General features: G+C 48.6%; 2 protein-coding genes across 13 annotated transcripts in view; one reads left to right on the top strand and one right to left on the bottom strand.

Moving 5' to 3' along the window:
* Positions 1-16621, bottom strand: part of TMCO3 (transmembrane and coiled-coil domains 3) — a 61193-nt gene extending 44572 nt beyond the window's left edge. For 2 of the 8 annotated variants that reach the window (XM_063715053.1, XM_063715056.1), the window contains exons 1-7: positions 16334-16458; positions 13113-13175; positions 11728-12251; positions 5791-5970; positions 4171-4362; positions 2440-2568; positions 744-836 (exon numbers count right to left, since the gene is read on the bottom strand). In XM_063715053.1, coding sequence (XP_063571123.1) covers positions 744-836; positions 2440-2568; positions 4171-4362; positions 5791-5970; positions 11728-12251; positions 13113-13140 — 1146 coding nt within the window. In that variant the 5' untranslated portion in view covers positions 13141-13175; positions 16334-16458. The other 6 variants (XM_063715055.1, XM_063715057.1, XM_054529301.2 and 3 more) reach the window with 5 other exon arrangements.
* Positions 16622-16724: 103 nt separating this feature from the next.
* DCUN1D2 (defective in cullin neddylation 1 domain containing 2) overlaps positions 16725-17186 on the top strand; it is a 38507-nt gene continuing 38045 nt past the window's right edge. For 2 of the 5 annotated variants that reach the window (XR_010136837.1, XM_003778247.5), the window contains exon 1: positions 16895-16988. Coding sequence is in view for 2 of the 5 variants with exons in the window: in XM_003778247.5 (XP_003778295.1) it covers positions 16986-16988 (3 nt within the window). In the remaining 3 variants the exon portion in view is untranslated. Of the gene's footprint in view, positions 16989-17186 lie in introns of all 5 variants that reach the window. The other 3 variants (XM_063715060.1, XM_063715059.1, XM_063715058.1) reach the window with 3 other exon arrangements.

The following is a 17186-nucleotide window of genomic DNA, read 5'->3' as shown; positions in this document are numbered from 1 at the left end:
GAAAGAATACTACATGAGAAGACTGAGTGATTAGGCAAACCAGACACTGTAAATTAAGTCACTTTGTTTAAAATGACCAAGTCTTTTGTGGAAAAAAAAAAATCAAAAATACAAAAAGGGTGTACGGTTGTGATTCTCACGAATCTGGTTCAAGAATGCCTATTACATCTGACAGTCACTTAAAAATTTTTGCTAAGTCAATACTAGTTTTCCAGCTAGCACTGCAGGCCAAGCGGTATCTGATCTTAATTCACAGGGTGTTTTTGTTACCAACAGTGTTCATTTTCTCTCTCCCCACCCTGGCTTTTAATCAGCTACTTTCCTCTTTTGTGTGGTGTCTGGAAAAACAAAGTGTCTTTTAATTAACTCACTTCCAATTCACAAAGTTTTTTCTAGGGTAACACACTGCATATGCAAGCTCTATGACATCTGACCCTCTAACAGTTTTGCACCTTGGAGGGAGCCATCTATTAAAGTTCACACACATTACTTTCCAGACCCTTCCTGAAGTTAGCCATGTGAAGGCGAATTCCAATTCTTCACTGAATTTCTACGCTTTCAAACCTGATGTTTTTTATCTTTCTGAATTTGTTCCAAAAATAACATCAAACCGAAATATCATATTCTATTCTAAAAACATTTAATTTGATAGTGAATTCATCAACAAGTGTTAAAAGTGTATGAACCAAAACCACATGATGTGAAGTTCCTTAGAGGCAGTAATAGGTTGATGAGGTCCTTACCTTTCTTAGCTTTTCTGGAGAAAATTCTAAGCCAACAAGAAAAAGAGTAAAAAACACCCCAAATTCTCCTAATGTCTCCACTTGCACAATAGACTGAAAAACACAAAAAAAAAACCATATAATTTTACATGTTTAACATATTAAGTATACTTAACTAAACAATCACGCCCTAGTATGCCCATTGGAAGTATCCAAAACACACACACACACACACACACACACACACACAGTAATCACACAGTATACTTCTATTAACCACTTCTCACTTTTGGCTAGTATGTGCTTTGATTTTTATCTTGGTCTATTTATAATTACATTATTTTCCATGGTTTAGCTGATTTATTAAGAATTATAATTTTTACAGCATCCAGTTATGTATATGTTACCCAGCCACTTCACCTTATTTCTTGGTTTAGGAGCACCTTTGCTATTAAGAAAAAGAAGGAAAGAAATTTGTATTTGCTTTTATTTGGAAAGGGCAGGAAGTGATTTTTCACCTCTGGTGTTTTATACTTGAATCACTTGACAAAGACCTACTCCAAAAACTAAACTGAAACAGCCATTCTTCCCAGAGGCCATTCTGCCAAGGTGAGCCCTGTCCTGGGAGCCCCCACACGTGGGCTTGGAGCTCCCCTGCCGGCCAGCTGCTCCCCAGACCCAGGGTGCTGGGCGCACTCCTCTTCACCAGCTGGGGCTCGAGCTCCTCAGACCCCTCCTGCCGCCCTGTGATCTGGAGAAAGCCCTGAGGCTCCTGGGCCTGGTCCCAGGCTCAACCAGCAGCAGAGGGAAGGAGGCTTGGAGGGAGCAGGCTGCACTCCTCCCCGTCCCACCCCCTGGCATGCCTCCCTCCAGTGAGACTCATGGCACCCACTCCGACACCTGCTCTCCACGCTGCTCGCACTGTGAGTGTCGTTGGGAGACAGCTGGAAGCTCGGGAACCTTTCTTCCCTGTCAGAAGTGCCATCAGCGTGACGGGGCCCAGCAAATAGCCCCACTGCCCACTGCCTCGACTGGGGCTAATAAGCTTTTCCATGTGTTGTGAATAGGATGCTTAAAAACAGTTAATGGGCCAGGCAGGGTGGCTCATGCCTGTAATCTCAGCACTTTGGGAGGCTGAGGCGGGTGGATTATGAGGTCAGGAGTTCAAGACCAGTCTGACTAACATAGTGGAACCCCGTCTCTACTAAAAATACAAAAAATTAGCCAGGTGTGGTGGTGTGCACCTGTAATCCCAGCTACTCGGAAGGCTGAGGCAGGAGAATCATGTGAACCTGGAAGGCGGAGGTTGCAGTGAGCCAAGATTGCACCATTGCACTCTAGCCTGGGTGACAGTGTGAGACTCTGTCTCAAAAAACAACAACAACAACAAAAAACGGTTAATGCAACACTTTGGTTGTATTCAGCACGTGAAAGACGGTCTGAATAACCTGGTCCAGCATGTTACTGGAAATGGAGTCCTTAAAACTAATGGAAACGAGCAGGGGTGTTGTCTCCAGTAAGACCGCCCCTTCACTAACAGGCACAGCGACTTCCTGAGGATTCAGAGACTTCCCATGACACCTGAAAGGACATCTTCTTTGAAATGGTTTATACGAAGCTGGTATCTGCATTAATCACATTCAATACTTTTTAGTCTTCATGAATTCTTTTTATATTCTGTTAAACAGATACCAAAACTATCAAATTTTGTTCTTACCTTAATACTATTTAGTCCTGAAGGTCCCAGAAGTACACCACAAATAATATAACCAAACATTGTAGGCAATCCTATGGCTGTACATAGCCAGCCACAAGGCAAGGACAGCATTCCTATGGTAACAATGTCCTGAAGAATAAAATAAATAAGAAACAGAAGTGTAAGATTAACAGTGGTAAGAAGAGGGCTGGCTGGCTGAGGCACAGAACAGGACATAGTTCCCTGATTTCATCTGATGGGAATGAAGGGTGAAGACAAAACCACCGATTTTCCTCATGCTGAGGATCCCAGAGAAGCTGAAAACATGAAGAGTGTATTCTGGGAATAGATGGAGTAAGTTTTTCATGGCCTAAAGATTACAGTCACCCCTCGGTATCCTTGGAGCAGTGGTTCCACGATCCTCCCCCGCTCCCTGGACCAGAATCCTCGGATGCTCAAGTCTGATACAAAACGGGATGGTATGTGCATGTAACCTAGCACATCTTCCTGTATACTTTAAAGCACCTCTAGATTACTTATGATACCTACACAATGGAAATTGTTGTCATATTTTATTTGTATTTTTATTGAATTGTTATTCTTGGGTCTTTTTTCTGAATATTTTCATCCACAGTTGGTTGAATCTGAGGATGCAGAGCACGTGGACACAGATGGCTGACTATACAGCAAAATTTTTGTTTTGCTTAAGCCCCGTAACAGTGTTCTAAGAATTCTGAGTCCTAGAATTCCACTGAGTTTTCTAATCTGGGAAACTCTCAGTGCTGGTGTCCAAACTGTAATTCACGTGGCTTCGCCATGACGGGTGCAGGCAGGAATCTTTAGTGGGCGCTGGCACTGCTGCACCTGCAGCCCTGAAGGTCAGTGAGGAGCAGCATACTTACCGTCTCAAAATCTCTCCCTGGAAATTGATTATTCATTACAAAGGGAGAAAGAATAGCTTTACAGAGACCTCCACCCCTTCTTGGAGGGCACTGACAGAGTCACTCGGCAGCCCCAGTCCTCCCGGGACCCACTCCATCGTGACCACATCTCTCTCTGGCTGGTCCTCTTCCTCTCGCCTGAGACAGCACCGTCTTTGAGCCTAGATTCTCTGGCTTGGTTTCTGCTCCTGTACAAACCTCCAGTCTCTGCTGGAGACCTGACACTGTATCAGATCTTGCCAAGCTTCCCTGAGGGGCTGCACCTGTCACGGCCATGCCACTCCCTCCTGAGTGACCACCCGAACCATGATGCTCTCAGCTTCAAGTACCTCCCTGCGTAGCCTTTGTCTAGCCCAAGCTCCTGGGAGGAAACGGGTCTGAATCCAGTTCCATCTGGAACACCAGGCACTGCTGCATGGGTTCTCATGCTCTGTACCCCAGGGCTAAATGAAGCCATATACGACTCCTTAGCCAAGACCTCTCTGCCTTTTAAGGATTTTTAATTTTAGTGAAAACAGTTTTTAGATGACTAAAGCTTTAATCCCATTACAGTAACTCCTAATTTCAAAGTCTTCCAAATTCTCCAAAACAAAATTAACTTTCATTTTAAATATTAAAGTATCTTATTACTTTAGAAAAAAAAGATTAGAAATTAAGGGAAGATGCCTCAAATCACAGACAATGTATGGAATTCTAGTAAAATCTCTGTTAGAAGGCTGGCTGTGCCTTGTTCAGAAGATAAAGCTCAGTCATACTGACACCATGAACCAGGAAGCAGGAGCAGGCAGGCATCTCCACCATGACCCACTACCTTTATAAAGTGGTGATCTGCACGTGGGATGGTTGAATCTCTGGGCTTGGTCAAAATATACTGGTTGTTCTGGGAGTCAATCAGCATGCTAAGGCCCAAGTCGTCCTCCACTTCTCGTTTTGTTATATTTTGCTTAGAATTGGCCTCTTCTTCCTCCACTCTCAGAACTGCCTCAAAATTGACCCCCTTGACCTGCAAGAATAATAATATTATGCAATTAAAATCCATTAAATGCTTTCAATTTTCAGAGAATGAATGCTAAACAGAAGAATGTTAAAAATGTATCAATCAATGTTCATTAGCAGTGAATTAGGACTTCTTTTTCAATTAAAGAAGTAACAAGAATGGATAGGTTTAGGATTTCTGCTACTTTCCAAGATCTACTTCACCATTCTTTCAAGAAATTCATAGCCCTTAAAATACGAGTTCTCCTCTAATTCCATAATTAGTAGATTTTAAAACACCTTGTTTCTTCTGATCTATTTTTATTCTCTCTGCTTTCTTCTCTAATCTTATTCTCATTTGTTTTTATTACCCAACGCTTTCGTGAGTCAAGACCCACAGTCAATTTTCGTCATCAATCCCACTTTTTTTCTTAGAATCTTAAACACACTACAACAAATGAGCAGCCTGAATTCCTGCTTCAGAGATAAAGATCATTTTCTGTAAGAAGTTCACTGTTCCCGTTACAGGTGTTCAAACCAGAGCAACTCTATCTTGAATATGAGCAGGGTAAAATGAGGATGAAACCTACTGGGCTGCATTTCCGGGACAGGCATTCTTAGTCACAGGATGAGACAGGAGGTCGCCAAGACTGGTGTCACAAGATACAGGCCACAAAGACCCCGCTGACAAAACAGGATGCAGTACAGAAGCCAGCCAAAACCCACCAAAACCAAGATGGCAATGAGAGTGACCTCTGGTCGTCCTCACTGCTCACTATATACTAATTATAATCCATTAGCATATGAAATGACACTCCCACCAGCGCCATGGCAGCTTACAAATGCCATGGCAACATCTGGAAGTCACCCTATGTGGTCTAAAATGGGAGGAACTCTCTGTTCTAGTAAACCGCCGCCCCTTTCCCAGAAAATTTATGAATAACCCACCCCTTGCTTAGCATGTAATCAAGAAATAATCACAAAAATAGCCCTCAGGGCTGCTCTGCCTATGGAGTTGCCATTGTTTTGTTTCTTTACTTTCTTAATAAACTTGCTTTCCCTTTACTCTATGGACTCGCCCTGATCCAAGAACTCTCTTAGGGTCTGGATTGGGACCTGTTTCTGGTAACACCCCAGTAGATCAGCATTAAACCCAACTGTCCAGGCTGTCCTGAGACTAGAGTCCCAATGTCCCAATCCATCTGGCCTCTGGAAAATGCAGACAAGCTGCTGAGGAGGGGAACTGACTGTCGGTGTTAAAAATATAAAAGGAAAATAAAGGATAGTTAGCTTACTTCTACAAGACCAAATTATTTTCTCTATGACAGAGAAGCATTTTAGTTTGTCTTCATTTCCAATCTACACTAAAAACATACACGTGAACAATTTCAACAACATGTCTTCTGATCAGTGAGTGGCTCAGGAGGTGAAGAAGCAGCTGTTCTGGAACGCTTACTGATTTATTGTCGTCAAAAGCATGTTCCTCTATCTCTTCCTCCAGACGATCTGCTGCCTTTCTTACATCTTCAAGAATCTCGTCAAGCATGGATAAACTTTGGTTTTGATGTTGCATATTTTTAAGGGCTTCAACTTGATGTTTTTCTGCTGCCAGAAGTTCCATATATTCTGTTTCTTCCTATTCATTTGTAAGAAAAGAAGAGTGAGATATATTAAGAAATAAGCTAGGACATGACTTTCTTAATCAATCCTCCTGCTTTGTCAAATGTCCCTGTTCATATGTCAATAACTTAATTCTGGTCAGCTAGGGAAGTCACGTGTGTCCTAGTTATTCAAACATAACTGAGCTTAGCCAAATGTTTAGGGAAAGTTTTTTGTGTACGTACATCAACACATGTAAGAAACATTTGTTACACAAAAGTAAATGTAGTATCTGTAGGTCATCCATTCACACAAAACTCATTTACTCCACAGTGACTGTGCTCCAGGCCTATCGTGTGTGAGTGCAGCGGTACTTTAAAACCAGCTGTGAGACCTGAATGTGGAGCTACCATCTAAAATCAATGCACAGTCAAATTCAAGTTACAAGGGAAAGCTGTTCCAAAACACATGTAGAAACCAACAGCATTAATCATTTGAAGAACTGATGAGTGATGCTGGCAATATAATTTAGTAATGTATTTTACACAATTATATTTCGTCAATAATCTTACTTTTAAACATTTATTCTTAGCTAAAGGGGTGGGACATAGGCCAGAGCAGAGAGGACCAGAGCCTAGAAGAACATCGTCGCCTCAATTACTAAGTAGTCACGAGACATCATCTGATGCCACTGACAAAGAGCTGCAGGTCTCACACAGCTGCAGATCTCACACATAGCTGCAGGTCTTACACAGCTGCAGGTCTACCACACAGCTGCAGGTGTCCCACGCTGCAAGTGTAACACACAGCTGCAGGTCTTGCACATAGCTGCAGGTCTTGGACAGCTGAGGTCTCACACAGATGCAAGTCTCATACAGCTGCAGGTCTTGCACACAGCTGCAGGTCTCACCCAGCTGCAGATCTCACACACAGCCGTAGGTCTCACACAGCCGCAGGTCTAGCACACAGCTGCAGGTCTCACACAGCCGCAGGTCTCACACAGCCACAGGTCTAGCACACAGCTGCAGGTCTCACAGAGCTGCAGGTCTCACACACAGCTGCAGGTCTCGCACAGCTGCAGGTCTCGCACAGCTGTAGGCCTCAGACACAGCTGCAGGTCTCACACAGCTGCAGGTCTCACACAGCTGTAGGTCTCACACAGCTGCAGGTCTCACACACAGCTGCAGGTCTCGCACAGCTGCAGGTCTCGCACAGCTGCAGGTCTCGCACAGTTGTAGGCCTCAGACACAGCTGCAGGTCTCACACAGCTGTAGGTCTCACACAGCTGTAGGTATCACACACAGCAGCAGGTCTCGCACAGCTGCAGGTCTCACACACAGCTGCCGGTCTCACAGAGCTGCAGGTCTCACACACAGCTGCAGGTCTCACACAGCTGCAGGTCTCACACACAGCTGCAGGTCTCACACACAGCTGCAGGTCTCACACAGCTGCAGGTCTCACTCACAGCTGCAGGTCTCACACACAGCTGCAGGTCTCACAGAGCTGCAGGTCTCACACACAGCTGCAGGTCTCACACAGCTGCAGGTCTCACACAGCTGCAGCTCTCACACACAGCTGCAGGTCTCACACAGCTGCAGGTCTCGCACAGCTGCAGGTCTCGCACAGCTGCAGGTCTCACACACAGCTGCAGGTCTCACACACAGCTGCAGGTCTCACACACAGCTGCAGGTCTCACACAGCTGCAGGTCTCACACACAGCTGCAGGTCTCACACACAGCTGCAGGTCTCACACAGCTGTAGGTCTCACACAGCTGTAGGTCTCACACACAGCAGCAGGTCTCGCACAGCTGCAGGTCTCACACACAGCTGCAGGTCTTACACACAGCTGCAGGTCTCACAGAGCTGCAGGTCTCACTCACAGCTGCAGGTCTCACACACAGCTGCAGGTCTCACACAGCTGCAGGTCTCACACAGCTGCAGGTCTCACACAGCTGCAGGTCTCGCACAGCTGCAGGTCTCACACACAGCTGCAGGTCTCACACACAGCTGCAGGTCTCACACACAGCTGCAGGTCTCACACAGCTGCAGGTCTCACACACAGCTGCAGGTCTCACACACAGCTGCAGGTCTCACACAGCTGTAGGTCTCACACAGCTGTAGGTCTCACACACAGCAGCAGGTCTCGCACAGCTGCAGGTCTCACACACAGCTGCAGGTCTCACACACAGCTGCAGGTCTCACAGAGCTGCAGGTCTCACACACAGCTGCAGGTCTCACACAGCTGCAGGTCTCACACAGCTGCAGGTCTCACACACAGCCGCAGGTCTCACACAGCCGCAGGTCTCACACAGCCGCAGGTCTCACACAGCTGCAGGTCTCACACACAGCTGCAGGTCTCACACACAGCCGCAGGTCTCACACAGCCGCAGGTCTCACACACAGCCGCAGGTCTCACACACAGCCGCAGGTCTCGCACAGCCGCAGGTCTCCCACAGCCGCAGGTCTCACACACAGCTGCAGGTCTCACAGAGCTGCAGGTCTCACAGAGCTGCAGGTCTCACAGAGCTGCAGGTCTCACACACAGCTGCAGGTCTCCCACAGCTGCAGGTCTTACACACAGCTGCAGGTCTCCCATAGCTGCAGGTCTCACACACAGCTGCAGGTCACACACAGCTGCAGGTCTCACACAGCTGCAGGTCTCACACACAGCTGCACGTCTCACACAGCTGTAGGTCTCACACACAGCTGCAGGTCAGACACAGCTGCAGGTCTCACACAGCTGGTCTCACACAGCTGCAGGTCTCACACACAGCTGTAGGTCTCACACACAGCTGCAGGTCAGACACAGCTGCAGGTCTCACACACAGCTGCAGGTCTCCCATAGCTGCAGGTCTCACACACAGTTGCAGGTCTTACACAGCTGCAGGTCTCACACACAGCTGCAGGTCTCACACAGCTGCAGGTCTCACACACAGCTGCAGGTCTCACACACAGCTGCAGGTCTCGCACAGCTGCAGGTCTCACACACAGCTGCAGGTCTCACACACAGCTGCAGGTCTCACACACAGCTGCAGGTCTCACACAGCTGTAGGTCTCACACAGCTGTAGGTCTCACACACAGCAGCAGGTCTCGCACAGCTGCAGGTCTCACACACAGCTGCAGGTCTTACACACAGCTGCAGGTCTCACACACAGCTGCAGGTCTCACACAGCTGCAGGTCTCACACACAGCTGCAGGTCTCACACACAGCAGCAGGTCTCACACACAGCTGCAGGTCTCACAGAGCTGCAGGTCTCACACAGCTGCAGGTCTCACACACAGCTGCAGGTCTCACACACAGCTGCAGGTCTCACACAGCTGCAGGTCTCACACACAGCTGCAGGTCTCACACAGCTGCAGGTCTCACACACAGCTGCAGGTCTCACACAGCTGCAGGTCTCACAGAGCTGCAGGTCTCACAGAGCTGCAGGTCTCACACACAGCTGCAGGTCTCACACAGCTGCAGGTCTTACACACAGCTGCAGGTCTCCCATAGCTGCAGGTCTCACACACAGATGCAGGTCACACACAGCTACAGGTCTCACACAGCTGCGGGTCTCACACACAGCTGCACGTCTCACACAGCTGTAGGTCTCACACACAGCTGCAGGTCAGACACAGCTGCAGGTCTCACACAGCTGGTCTCACACAGCTGCAGGTCTCACACACAGCTGCCGGTCTCACACAGCTGCAGGTCTCGCACACAGCTGCAGGTCTTACACACAGCTGCAGGTCTCACACACAGCTGCACGTCTCACACAGCTGTAGGTCTCACACACAGCTGCAGGTCTCACACAGCTGGTCTCACACAGCTGCAGGTCTCACACACAGCTGCAGGTCTCGCACACAGCTGCAGGTCTCGCACACAGCTGCAGGTCTCGCACACAGCCGCAGGTCTCACACAGCTGCAGGTCTCACACACAGCAGGTCTCACACAGCTGCAGGTCTCACACACAGCTGCAGGTCTCACACAGCTGCAGGTCTCGCACACAGCTGCAGGTCTCGCACACAGCTGCAGGTCTCGCACACAGCTGCAGGTCTCACACAGCTGCAGGTCTCACACACAGCTGCAGGTCTCGCACACAGCTGCAGGTCTCGCACACAGCTGCAGGTCACACACAGCTGCAGGTCTCGCACGCAGCTGCAGGTCTCGCACGCAGCTGCAGGTCTCGCACGCAGCTGCAGGTCTCGCACACAGCTGCAGGTCTCACACAGCTGCAGGTCTCGCACGCAGCTGCAGGTCTCGCACACAGCTGCAGGTCTCGCACACAGCTGCAGGTCTCACACAGCTGCAGGTCTCGCACGCAGCTGCAGGTCTCGCACACAGCTGCAGGTCTCGCACACAGCTGCAGGTCTCACACAGCTGCAGGTCTCGCACACAGCTGCAGGTCTCCCACACAGCTGCAGGTCTCACACAGCTGCAGGTCTCACACACAGCTGCAGGTCTCACACACAGCTGCAGGTCTCACACAGCTGCAGGTCTCACACACAGCTGGTCTCACACAGCTGCAGGTCTCACACAGCTGTAGGTCTCACACACAGCTGCAGGTCTCGCACACAGCTGGTCTCACATAGCTGCAGGTCTCATGCACAGCTGCAAGTCTGCACACCAAAGCAGACCTGACACACAGCTACAGGTGTAGCACACAGCTGGGGCCTATCACAGAGCTGCAGGTTTGACTGACACACAACTTCAGACTTGACACACAGCTGCAGGTCTATCACACAGCTGCAGGTGTGACACACAGCTGCAGGTCAAGCACATGATTGGAGGGATAGTATAGCTGCAGGTCACTGGCACCTGGAGAATCTCAGCATAGGAGACAATAACTAGCGTATGTTAAAATACTGTTAATATGAAGTGTGCATACCAGCAGCCATTGTTACTCAAACTCGTATTTTTTCTCTATAATAAAAGCACCACAAATCTGGACCCTACCAATGTATCTTCACGTCTCTACTGTACACAGGGTCACAGTAGTTCATGCACATATCACACAGGCAAGACAAATGAATCAGTGTTATTGAAAACCTTGATTTATACATTTGCCTGATGATCATATTTCTCCCCCCAAAATATATTTTGGTAAAGAAAGTTTAATGTCTGTATCTTTAACGTTTATGCTGTGTAATAATATCACAGGTTTTTCTATGAAGATGACATGATACTTTATATACTTAAAGGGCTTGGCATGATGCTTGGTATAGAAGAGGTACTCAAAAAATGATGGCTTTAAAAAATGTAAATAGCTAATACAACATCTGATACAGTAATTTCAGAAACTTCTCATCATTTTAAAAGCATAGTTGGTCAAAGTCCTTAATTTAAATGTATATATTAGTTTAAAACTAATTTTAACATTTTTATTTTCGATATATGACACTGAAGAAAAGTCAAACTTCACACTAAAAGGAACTCCTGTCAGAAACTCAGCAAATGTTGATTTAAGTTATATTTATCTTTGCATCAGTTTACTAGTACAACTTGAATAACTTTTTGAATTACTAGGGGATTTTTCTATAGAGAAAAGTACGAGACTGGCTCCTTCTAGAAGTAAGAACTACACTATTATGCAAATGGGAAAGATTCTCCCTCACATTAGAGATTTTTCTAGATGTGAGTTCCTGTGAAAGACAACACCTGAGCGACATCAGCAGCCTTCACCACTTCCCTTCCTGTCTGCTCCCCAGCTCCGTGTGGGCTCTCTCTAGGATGAGGATGTGGGCACGCGCTCTCCCTCTCTCTCTCCACCTCTCTCTCCCTCTCCCTCTCTCTCCCTCTCTAGGACTGACCTTTATTGCAGCCTCTCTCAGGGCCTCCAGGCGCTGCCGGCTGCTCTCCTTCATGTTCACGACATCTCTGTAATCCCCCTGCAGGGCTCTCTGCAGTCCGTAGATGGCTTGGAAAACGGAATTTTCACTTTCATTCAGCTCTTTCTGGAAAATTTCAAACGTGTGCACCTGAAACAGTTTCTCTTCATCCGACAGGCCCACGTCTTTCTCCACTGCTCCAATTGCATTTTTCAGTTTGTTCAGAACCGCATTCTTCTGGCGGAGAAGCCCTGAGAGCTTCCTGCAGCTGTCCCGGACCCACTGCCGGCTCTGTGTGGCGGCCACCCCTCGCCCGCGGTGCAGTTTGATCACACGCTGCGCCACCTCCTCGTGCTCCACAGCCTGCACCGCCCAGGGAAGGACGGGAAACAGCACCCAGAAGAAGCTTCTTCCCAACACCTTCATGATCCGGGTTCGGAGGGCAGGGCACAGCAATCCACAGGTCTCTGCCCCACTGAGCTTGCATGTCAGACACACATTTTCAGCTGAAAAAGAGTTACTGTCACATGTAGTTAAACAATGATTCATTACTATTGATCAGAGTATTAAATAATCAGATCTGGAAAACTGACACCTTTCTGAAGAAAATATCATTTTTCCTAGATAAATATCAACATCTAAACTATTTATTGCACTGAGATTAAAATCAAATACTGAATGTTGATGTACCTTGTATGGTGCCTTGTGAAGGGTTGAGATGATTAAAGGTCAGCTACATCTTTATAGAAAGGATTAAAGGTCATTTTTTTGGGGGGAACACAGCCTCATATCTCAACCAGCTCTACCATGTGCAAAAGACATTAACCAAGTCTATTTAAGACAGTCCATGTTGGTCGGGCACAGTGGCTCATGCCTCTGTAATCCCAGCACTTTGGGAGGCCAAGGCAGGCAGATCACCTGAGGTCAGGAGTTCAAGACCAGCATGGTTAACATGGTGAAACCCCGTTTCTACTAAAAATATGGGCCTGGTGGCGCACGCCTGTAATCCCAGCTACTGAGGAGGCTGAGGTAGGAGAATCGCTAGAACTTGGGAGGCAGATGTTGCAGTGAGCCCAGATCACACCATTGTACTCCAGCTTGGGCAACAAGAGCAAAACTGTCTCAAAAAAAAAAAAAAGTCCGTGTTATCAAAGCCCAGAAAATACCATCAACTTCCCCTCACAGGTCAATGGGTTGCTTGGGGACACCATGCTCAATGTCACTCCAGAAACGAAATCTTCTGAGCTACTGTTAGCTCTGTGGGCTTCTTAAAATCATTTGAAATTTTGCCACATGTCCAAAGTCAGTCTACAGTCAAGTGCTACCAAGATGTCAAGAATTAAAAATATATATATATGTCACAATACCTAGATCTCTAGAACTTTTTGTTATCATCCCAATTCAGTCTCCTTCTCTTCCTTTAGGAAGACCTAAAACAATATATATTAATTTATCCTGCCAAGGCACAGCACAGACAGGAACCTGCTTTCTGAACATTACTGCTGGGGGAATGAGGACGGTTTCAGTGCGGCTGTAGCCATGACGTCCAGGTGGTGATGAGCAGGGGGAGGGCAGGTCGCCCAGACGGGAGCACTGTTTAGAAAGCAGGTGGAGACAGCGCCAGCAAAGGTCACTAAGGCAGAACAAGCTGAGAGGCAGGAAACCAAGACTGTGGAAGGAAGGAGTAATAAACGTAGAGTCAGTGGAATTTGGCCACTAGGAGATCACCAGTCACAAGTAGCTATCCCAAAAAAGGCAACAAAACCAATGCCTACCACTTAACGCAGATTTACGGTTTAAAGGAAACAACAACAAAATATTAACCTAACAACCATTCTTCATAGCAGCATCCAGTGGACTGTTACTCAGGAATTCCTACTCAACCGTCACATATTACAAAGATTCCCCGACCTGGAAACTGGTTACTAAAAGATGTATCTATATATCTATACTTTCATTTCACCACTAACCCAAATTCTAATTGGTTTAATCCAGTTTCCCAGGCAAAGTAGGTTAGATGCAGCAAAAGTAAGGGCAGCATTTCTGGAGGCAGCATTCTGCCCAAACCATGAAATGGCAGCCACAGAAAGAGACAAACCTTATGCAAAACAAACAGGAGAACTCAAAAAGCCTGGAGGCCAGATGACTCAGTGAGGGCTCAGTGACTGTCTGCACTCCAGCAGGTCCTGAAGACAGTACTGTGTTAGACAACAGTACTGATCAGAATCACAAGCAAATGTCACCAAGAAAAGACTATATTCTGGTTAGAAAGTGTCCAATTTCAAAACATTCTTGGAAACTGACTCCCAAAAGGAGAAGCACACTCCACCGAGAATTCACACCTAGAACAGGTAACTTCCTAACAAGATAGGATAAATGATAATGTGCTGTTCCAATCACTCAATTTTATGTTAGTTTCAATACAACTTCAAGTACACGTGTACAACTTTAAGTACACATTTACCACCTTAAAGACAAACAATGAGGCAATCATTTAGTCATGCCTAGCCATACAGCTGAGCTGTTATTTTAATGACTCACTCAATTGCTAAGCTTCTCTCCGTTGGTCCAATGGAGCTAAATAAATCAACAGCTACTTCACAAGTGAACTTCTAGTATTTTCCAGAACCAAGACAGAAATTTGAGATGTTTTGCTTACACTTCCCAGTTCCCCCAAAAGATCCCAAAAAGTGATTATTTGACGGATTTTATGCTTCAGAAAAATAAGTTTCAACACAGCTCATGTGTGAATGACACCTCTATGTTCATTTCTGGTTCCTTCTTCAATCAGGTTCCTAAAATTAGTTGTCCCTCTAAGGGAGCTATTAATTTCTATGAGAAATCTTTGAGGATTTTAGTTGTAGTTATACTAAAATTTCCCACTGAAACATACTCATAACATGAAACTGAAATTATTTATGGATCCTTAAAATACAAATCACCCTTTATTCAAACTCATTTCATTTTACCTTCAAACTTGCCTCCAAAATCCTACAGACTACCAAATTGTAGCATGTTTTTTGAGCAAATTAGTAAACATCTTTAGCTGTTCTAATTATTAAAAAGACACTTTGGATTCCTGTAATGTTTTTGTTGTTGTTGTTTGAGACGGAGTTTTGCTCTTGTCACCCAGGCTGGAGTGCAGTGTTGTGATCTCAGCTCACTGCAACCTTTGCCTCCCGGGTTCAAGCGATTCTCCTGCCTCAGCCTCCCGAGTAGCTGGAATTACAGGCGCTCGTCACCACACCCAGCTAATTTTTGTATTTTTAGTAGAGACGGTATTTTGCCATGTTGGCCAGGCTGGTCTCAAACTCCTGACCTCAGGTGATCCACCCACCTCAGTCTCCCAAAGTGCTGGGATTACTTTAATAATGAATTCTTAGAATTTCTGTATCTTGAGCTATTGATACACATAACAATGCAGATGTATCTCAAGGCTGAGTGAAAAAAAAACCTCAATTTTATTGAGAAGACACACAGGTGTAGATTCACACTCACTAGTGCATGCATAGTTGGTGCAATCTCAACAGGTCAGGGGATTTGATCAAAGAAAATTTCCCGCATATACTAGGGTTTTGCAAGGTGCTACCATTGGAGAAAACAGGGCAAAGGCACTCTGTAGGATTTCTCTGTATTACTCCTTACAACTTCATGTGAATCTACAACCATCTCAAAATAAAAAGGTTTTCAAATTCTACCTAAGGCCAGGTGTGGTGGTTAATGCCACTGCTGTATTACGACACAATTATCTGTATTCCCAGCGCTCTGGGAGGCTGAGGTGGGCGAAATGCTTGAGGCCAGGAGTTGGAGATCATCCTGGGCAACACAGCAAGAACCTGTCTCTATTAAAAATGAAATAATTAGCCGGGCGTGATGCCCCCTGTGGCCCCAGCTCCTGGGGAGGCTGAGGCGGGAGAATCGCTTGAGCCTTAACCAGCCACTGCACTCCAGCCTGGGCGACAGCAAAACTCTGTCTCAACAACAACAAAAAAGCTTTAGAATATTTAAGTAAAGCCTGTAGGAGAAAAAAACCACAAATATTTCACAAGTAATCCAATCATTAAGACACTCCTTTTGAAAAAGCCGGTAAATAAATTTGGAAGACAGAATAATCAGAAAAACAGGCAGTGAATAGGGACCCGATACGCAGCGGTCTTGCTTCCCTCGCGCAGGCGTCCACACCCTGGGTCATGGACACCGTGAGGAGCCGTTAGGAGCCACAGGAGGGGCGCCAGGGACAGGGCTGCATCTCTGCGGCCGGCCCCGGAGGCCCCGAGTCCACCCGGGCGGCCAGGGTGGGAACGCAGGTTCCATTCCAGGTTACAACGTGGGCCTCAGCGAAGAGCGCCTAGGCAAGGCCTGAAGGAGCGGGACCCCAGGCCACACAGACCACCCGACCCCGGCAGACAACACCTGCAAGAGAAGGGGAGCCCCGGGAAGGGAGGGAAGGAAGGGAAGCCCCGGGGAGGGAGAGAGAGGAGGGGAGCCCCAGGGAGGGAGGGAAGGAAAGGAGGGGACCCCAGGGAGGGAGGGAAGGAAGCAAGGGGACCCCGGGAAAGAGCCCCGGATGGACGGGCCCGGCGCTCACCGGGACGCAGGGGGCCGCGCCCGCCCGTCAGGCCCGAGCATCACCGTTCCGCGGCCTGGGCCGGGCTCTGCGGCGCCAAGAGCCAAGGGGCGGAGGGGGACGCCGTCTCCCGCCTCGGAGCGCAGCGCCCGAGGGTTTCCCTGCATCCCTTCCCAGGCGGGACCAGGGCCGAGGGGCCGGGAGGGAGCAGCCGCCGCCCTGCCCAGCACCACCCTCGCTCAGCGCAGCCCACCCGGACTCCCGCCCAGCCGCAGTTGCGGCCCCCCCTTTAAGAGGTGGGGCGTGGGCGGGTCCCGTCGGCCTCGGGCGGCGGAGGGCACGTCGGGAGGTGGAGTTCCGTGCACCGACCGCCGCCCACTTCCTTCCAAGAGCACCTCCCGGCCGGCGTGGGGCCTGGGAGCTGCAGGCTGGCGTCGGACCCCGCAGGGGCGAGCCAAGGCCCTCGCAGAGGGCGGGACGCACAGGGGCGGTGGGGCGTGAGCTCCCGTGGGCCCCCGGGCGGCGCTGAGCATGCCGGGAGTGGGAGTCCTCGCGGCCGGCTCCCGCCACTGCCCTGGAGCCGAGGGCCGCGGCCGTCCGAGGACGAGGGCGGAGCGGCCGCCGCGCCTGCGCAGAAGGCCGGGGCCGGCTAGACGCGGGCGGCGCGGGGGAGATGGTAGGTGGCCCGGCGTCGCCTCTGCCCGTCGGGGTCGGGGTCGGGCCCCAAGGTCGGCGCAGGCGGCGCGCTGGTTGGGGGAGGCCGAGCGCAGCGAGCTGCGCGGGGCGTTCCGCGTGGATCACGAGGGAGGAGCGCGCCGCGGGCCCGCGAGCCGGAGCGGTGGCGTCGGAGGCGCGGGACCGCGGGGAGCGCGGG

This window comes from Pongo abelii, chromosome 14, assembly GCF_028885655.2.
Source record: "Pongo abelii isolate AG06213 chromosome 14, NHGRI_mPonAbe1-v2.0_pri, whole genome shotgun sequence".
Lineage (NCBI taxonomy): Eukaryota > Metazoa > Chordata > Mammalia > Primates > Hominidae > Pongo > Pongo abelii.
The sequence above is the reverse complement of the archived record's forward strand: the minus strand, read 5'-3'. Positions and strand labels throughout refer to the sequence as shown.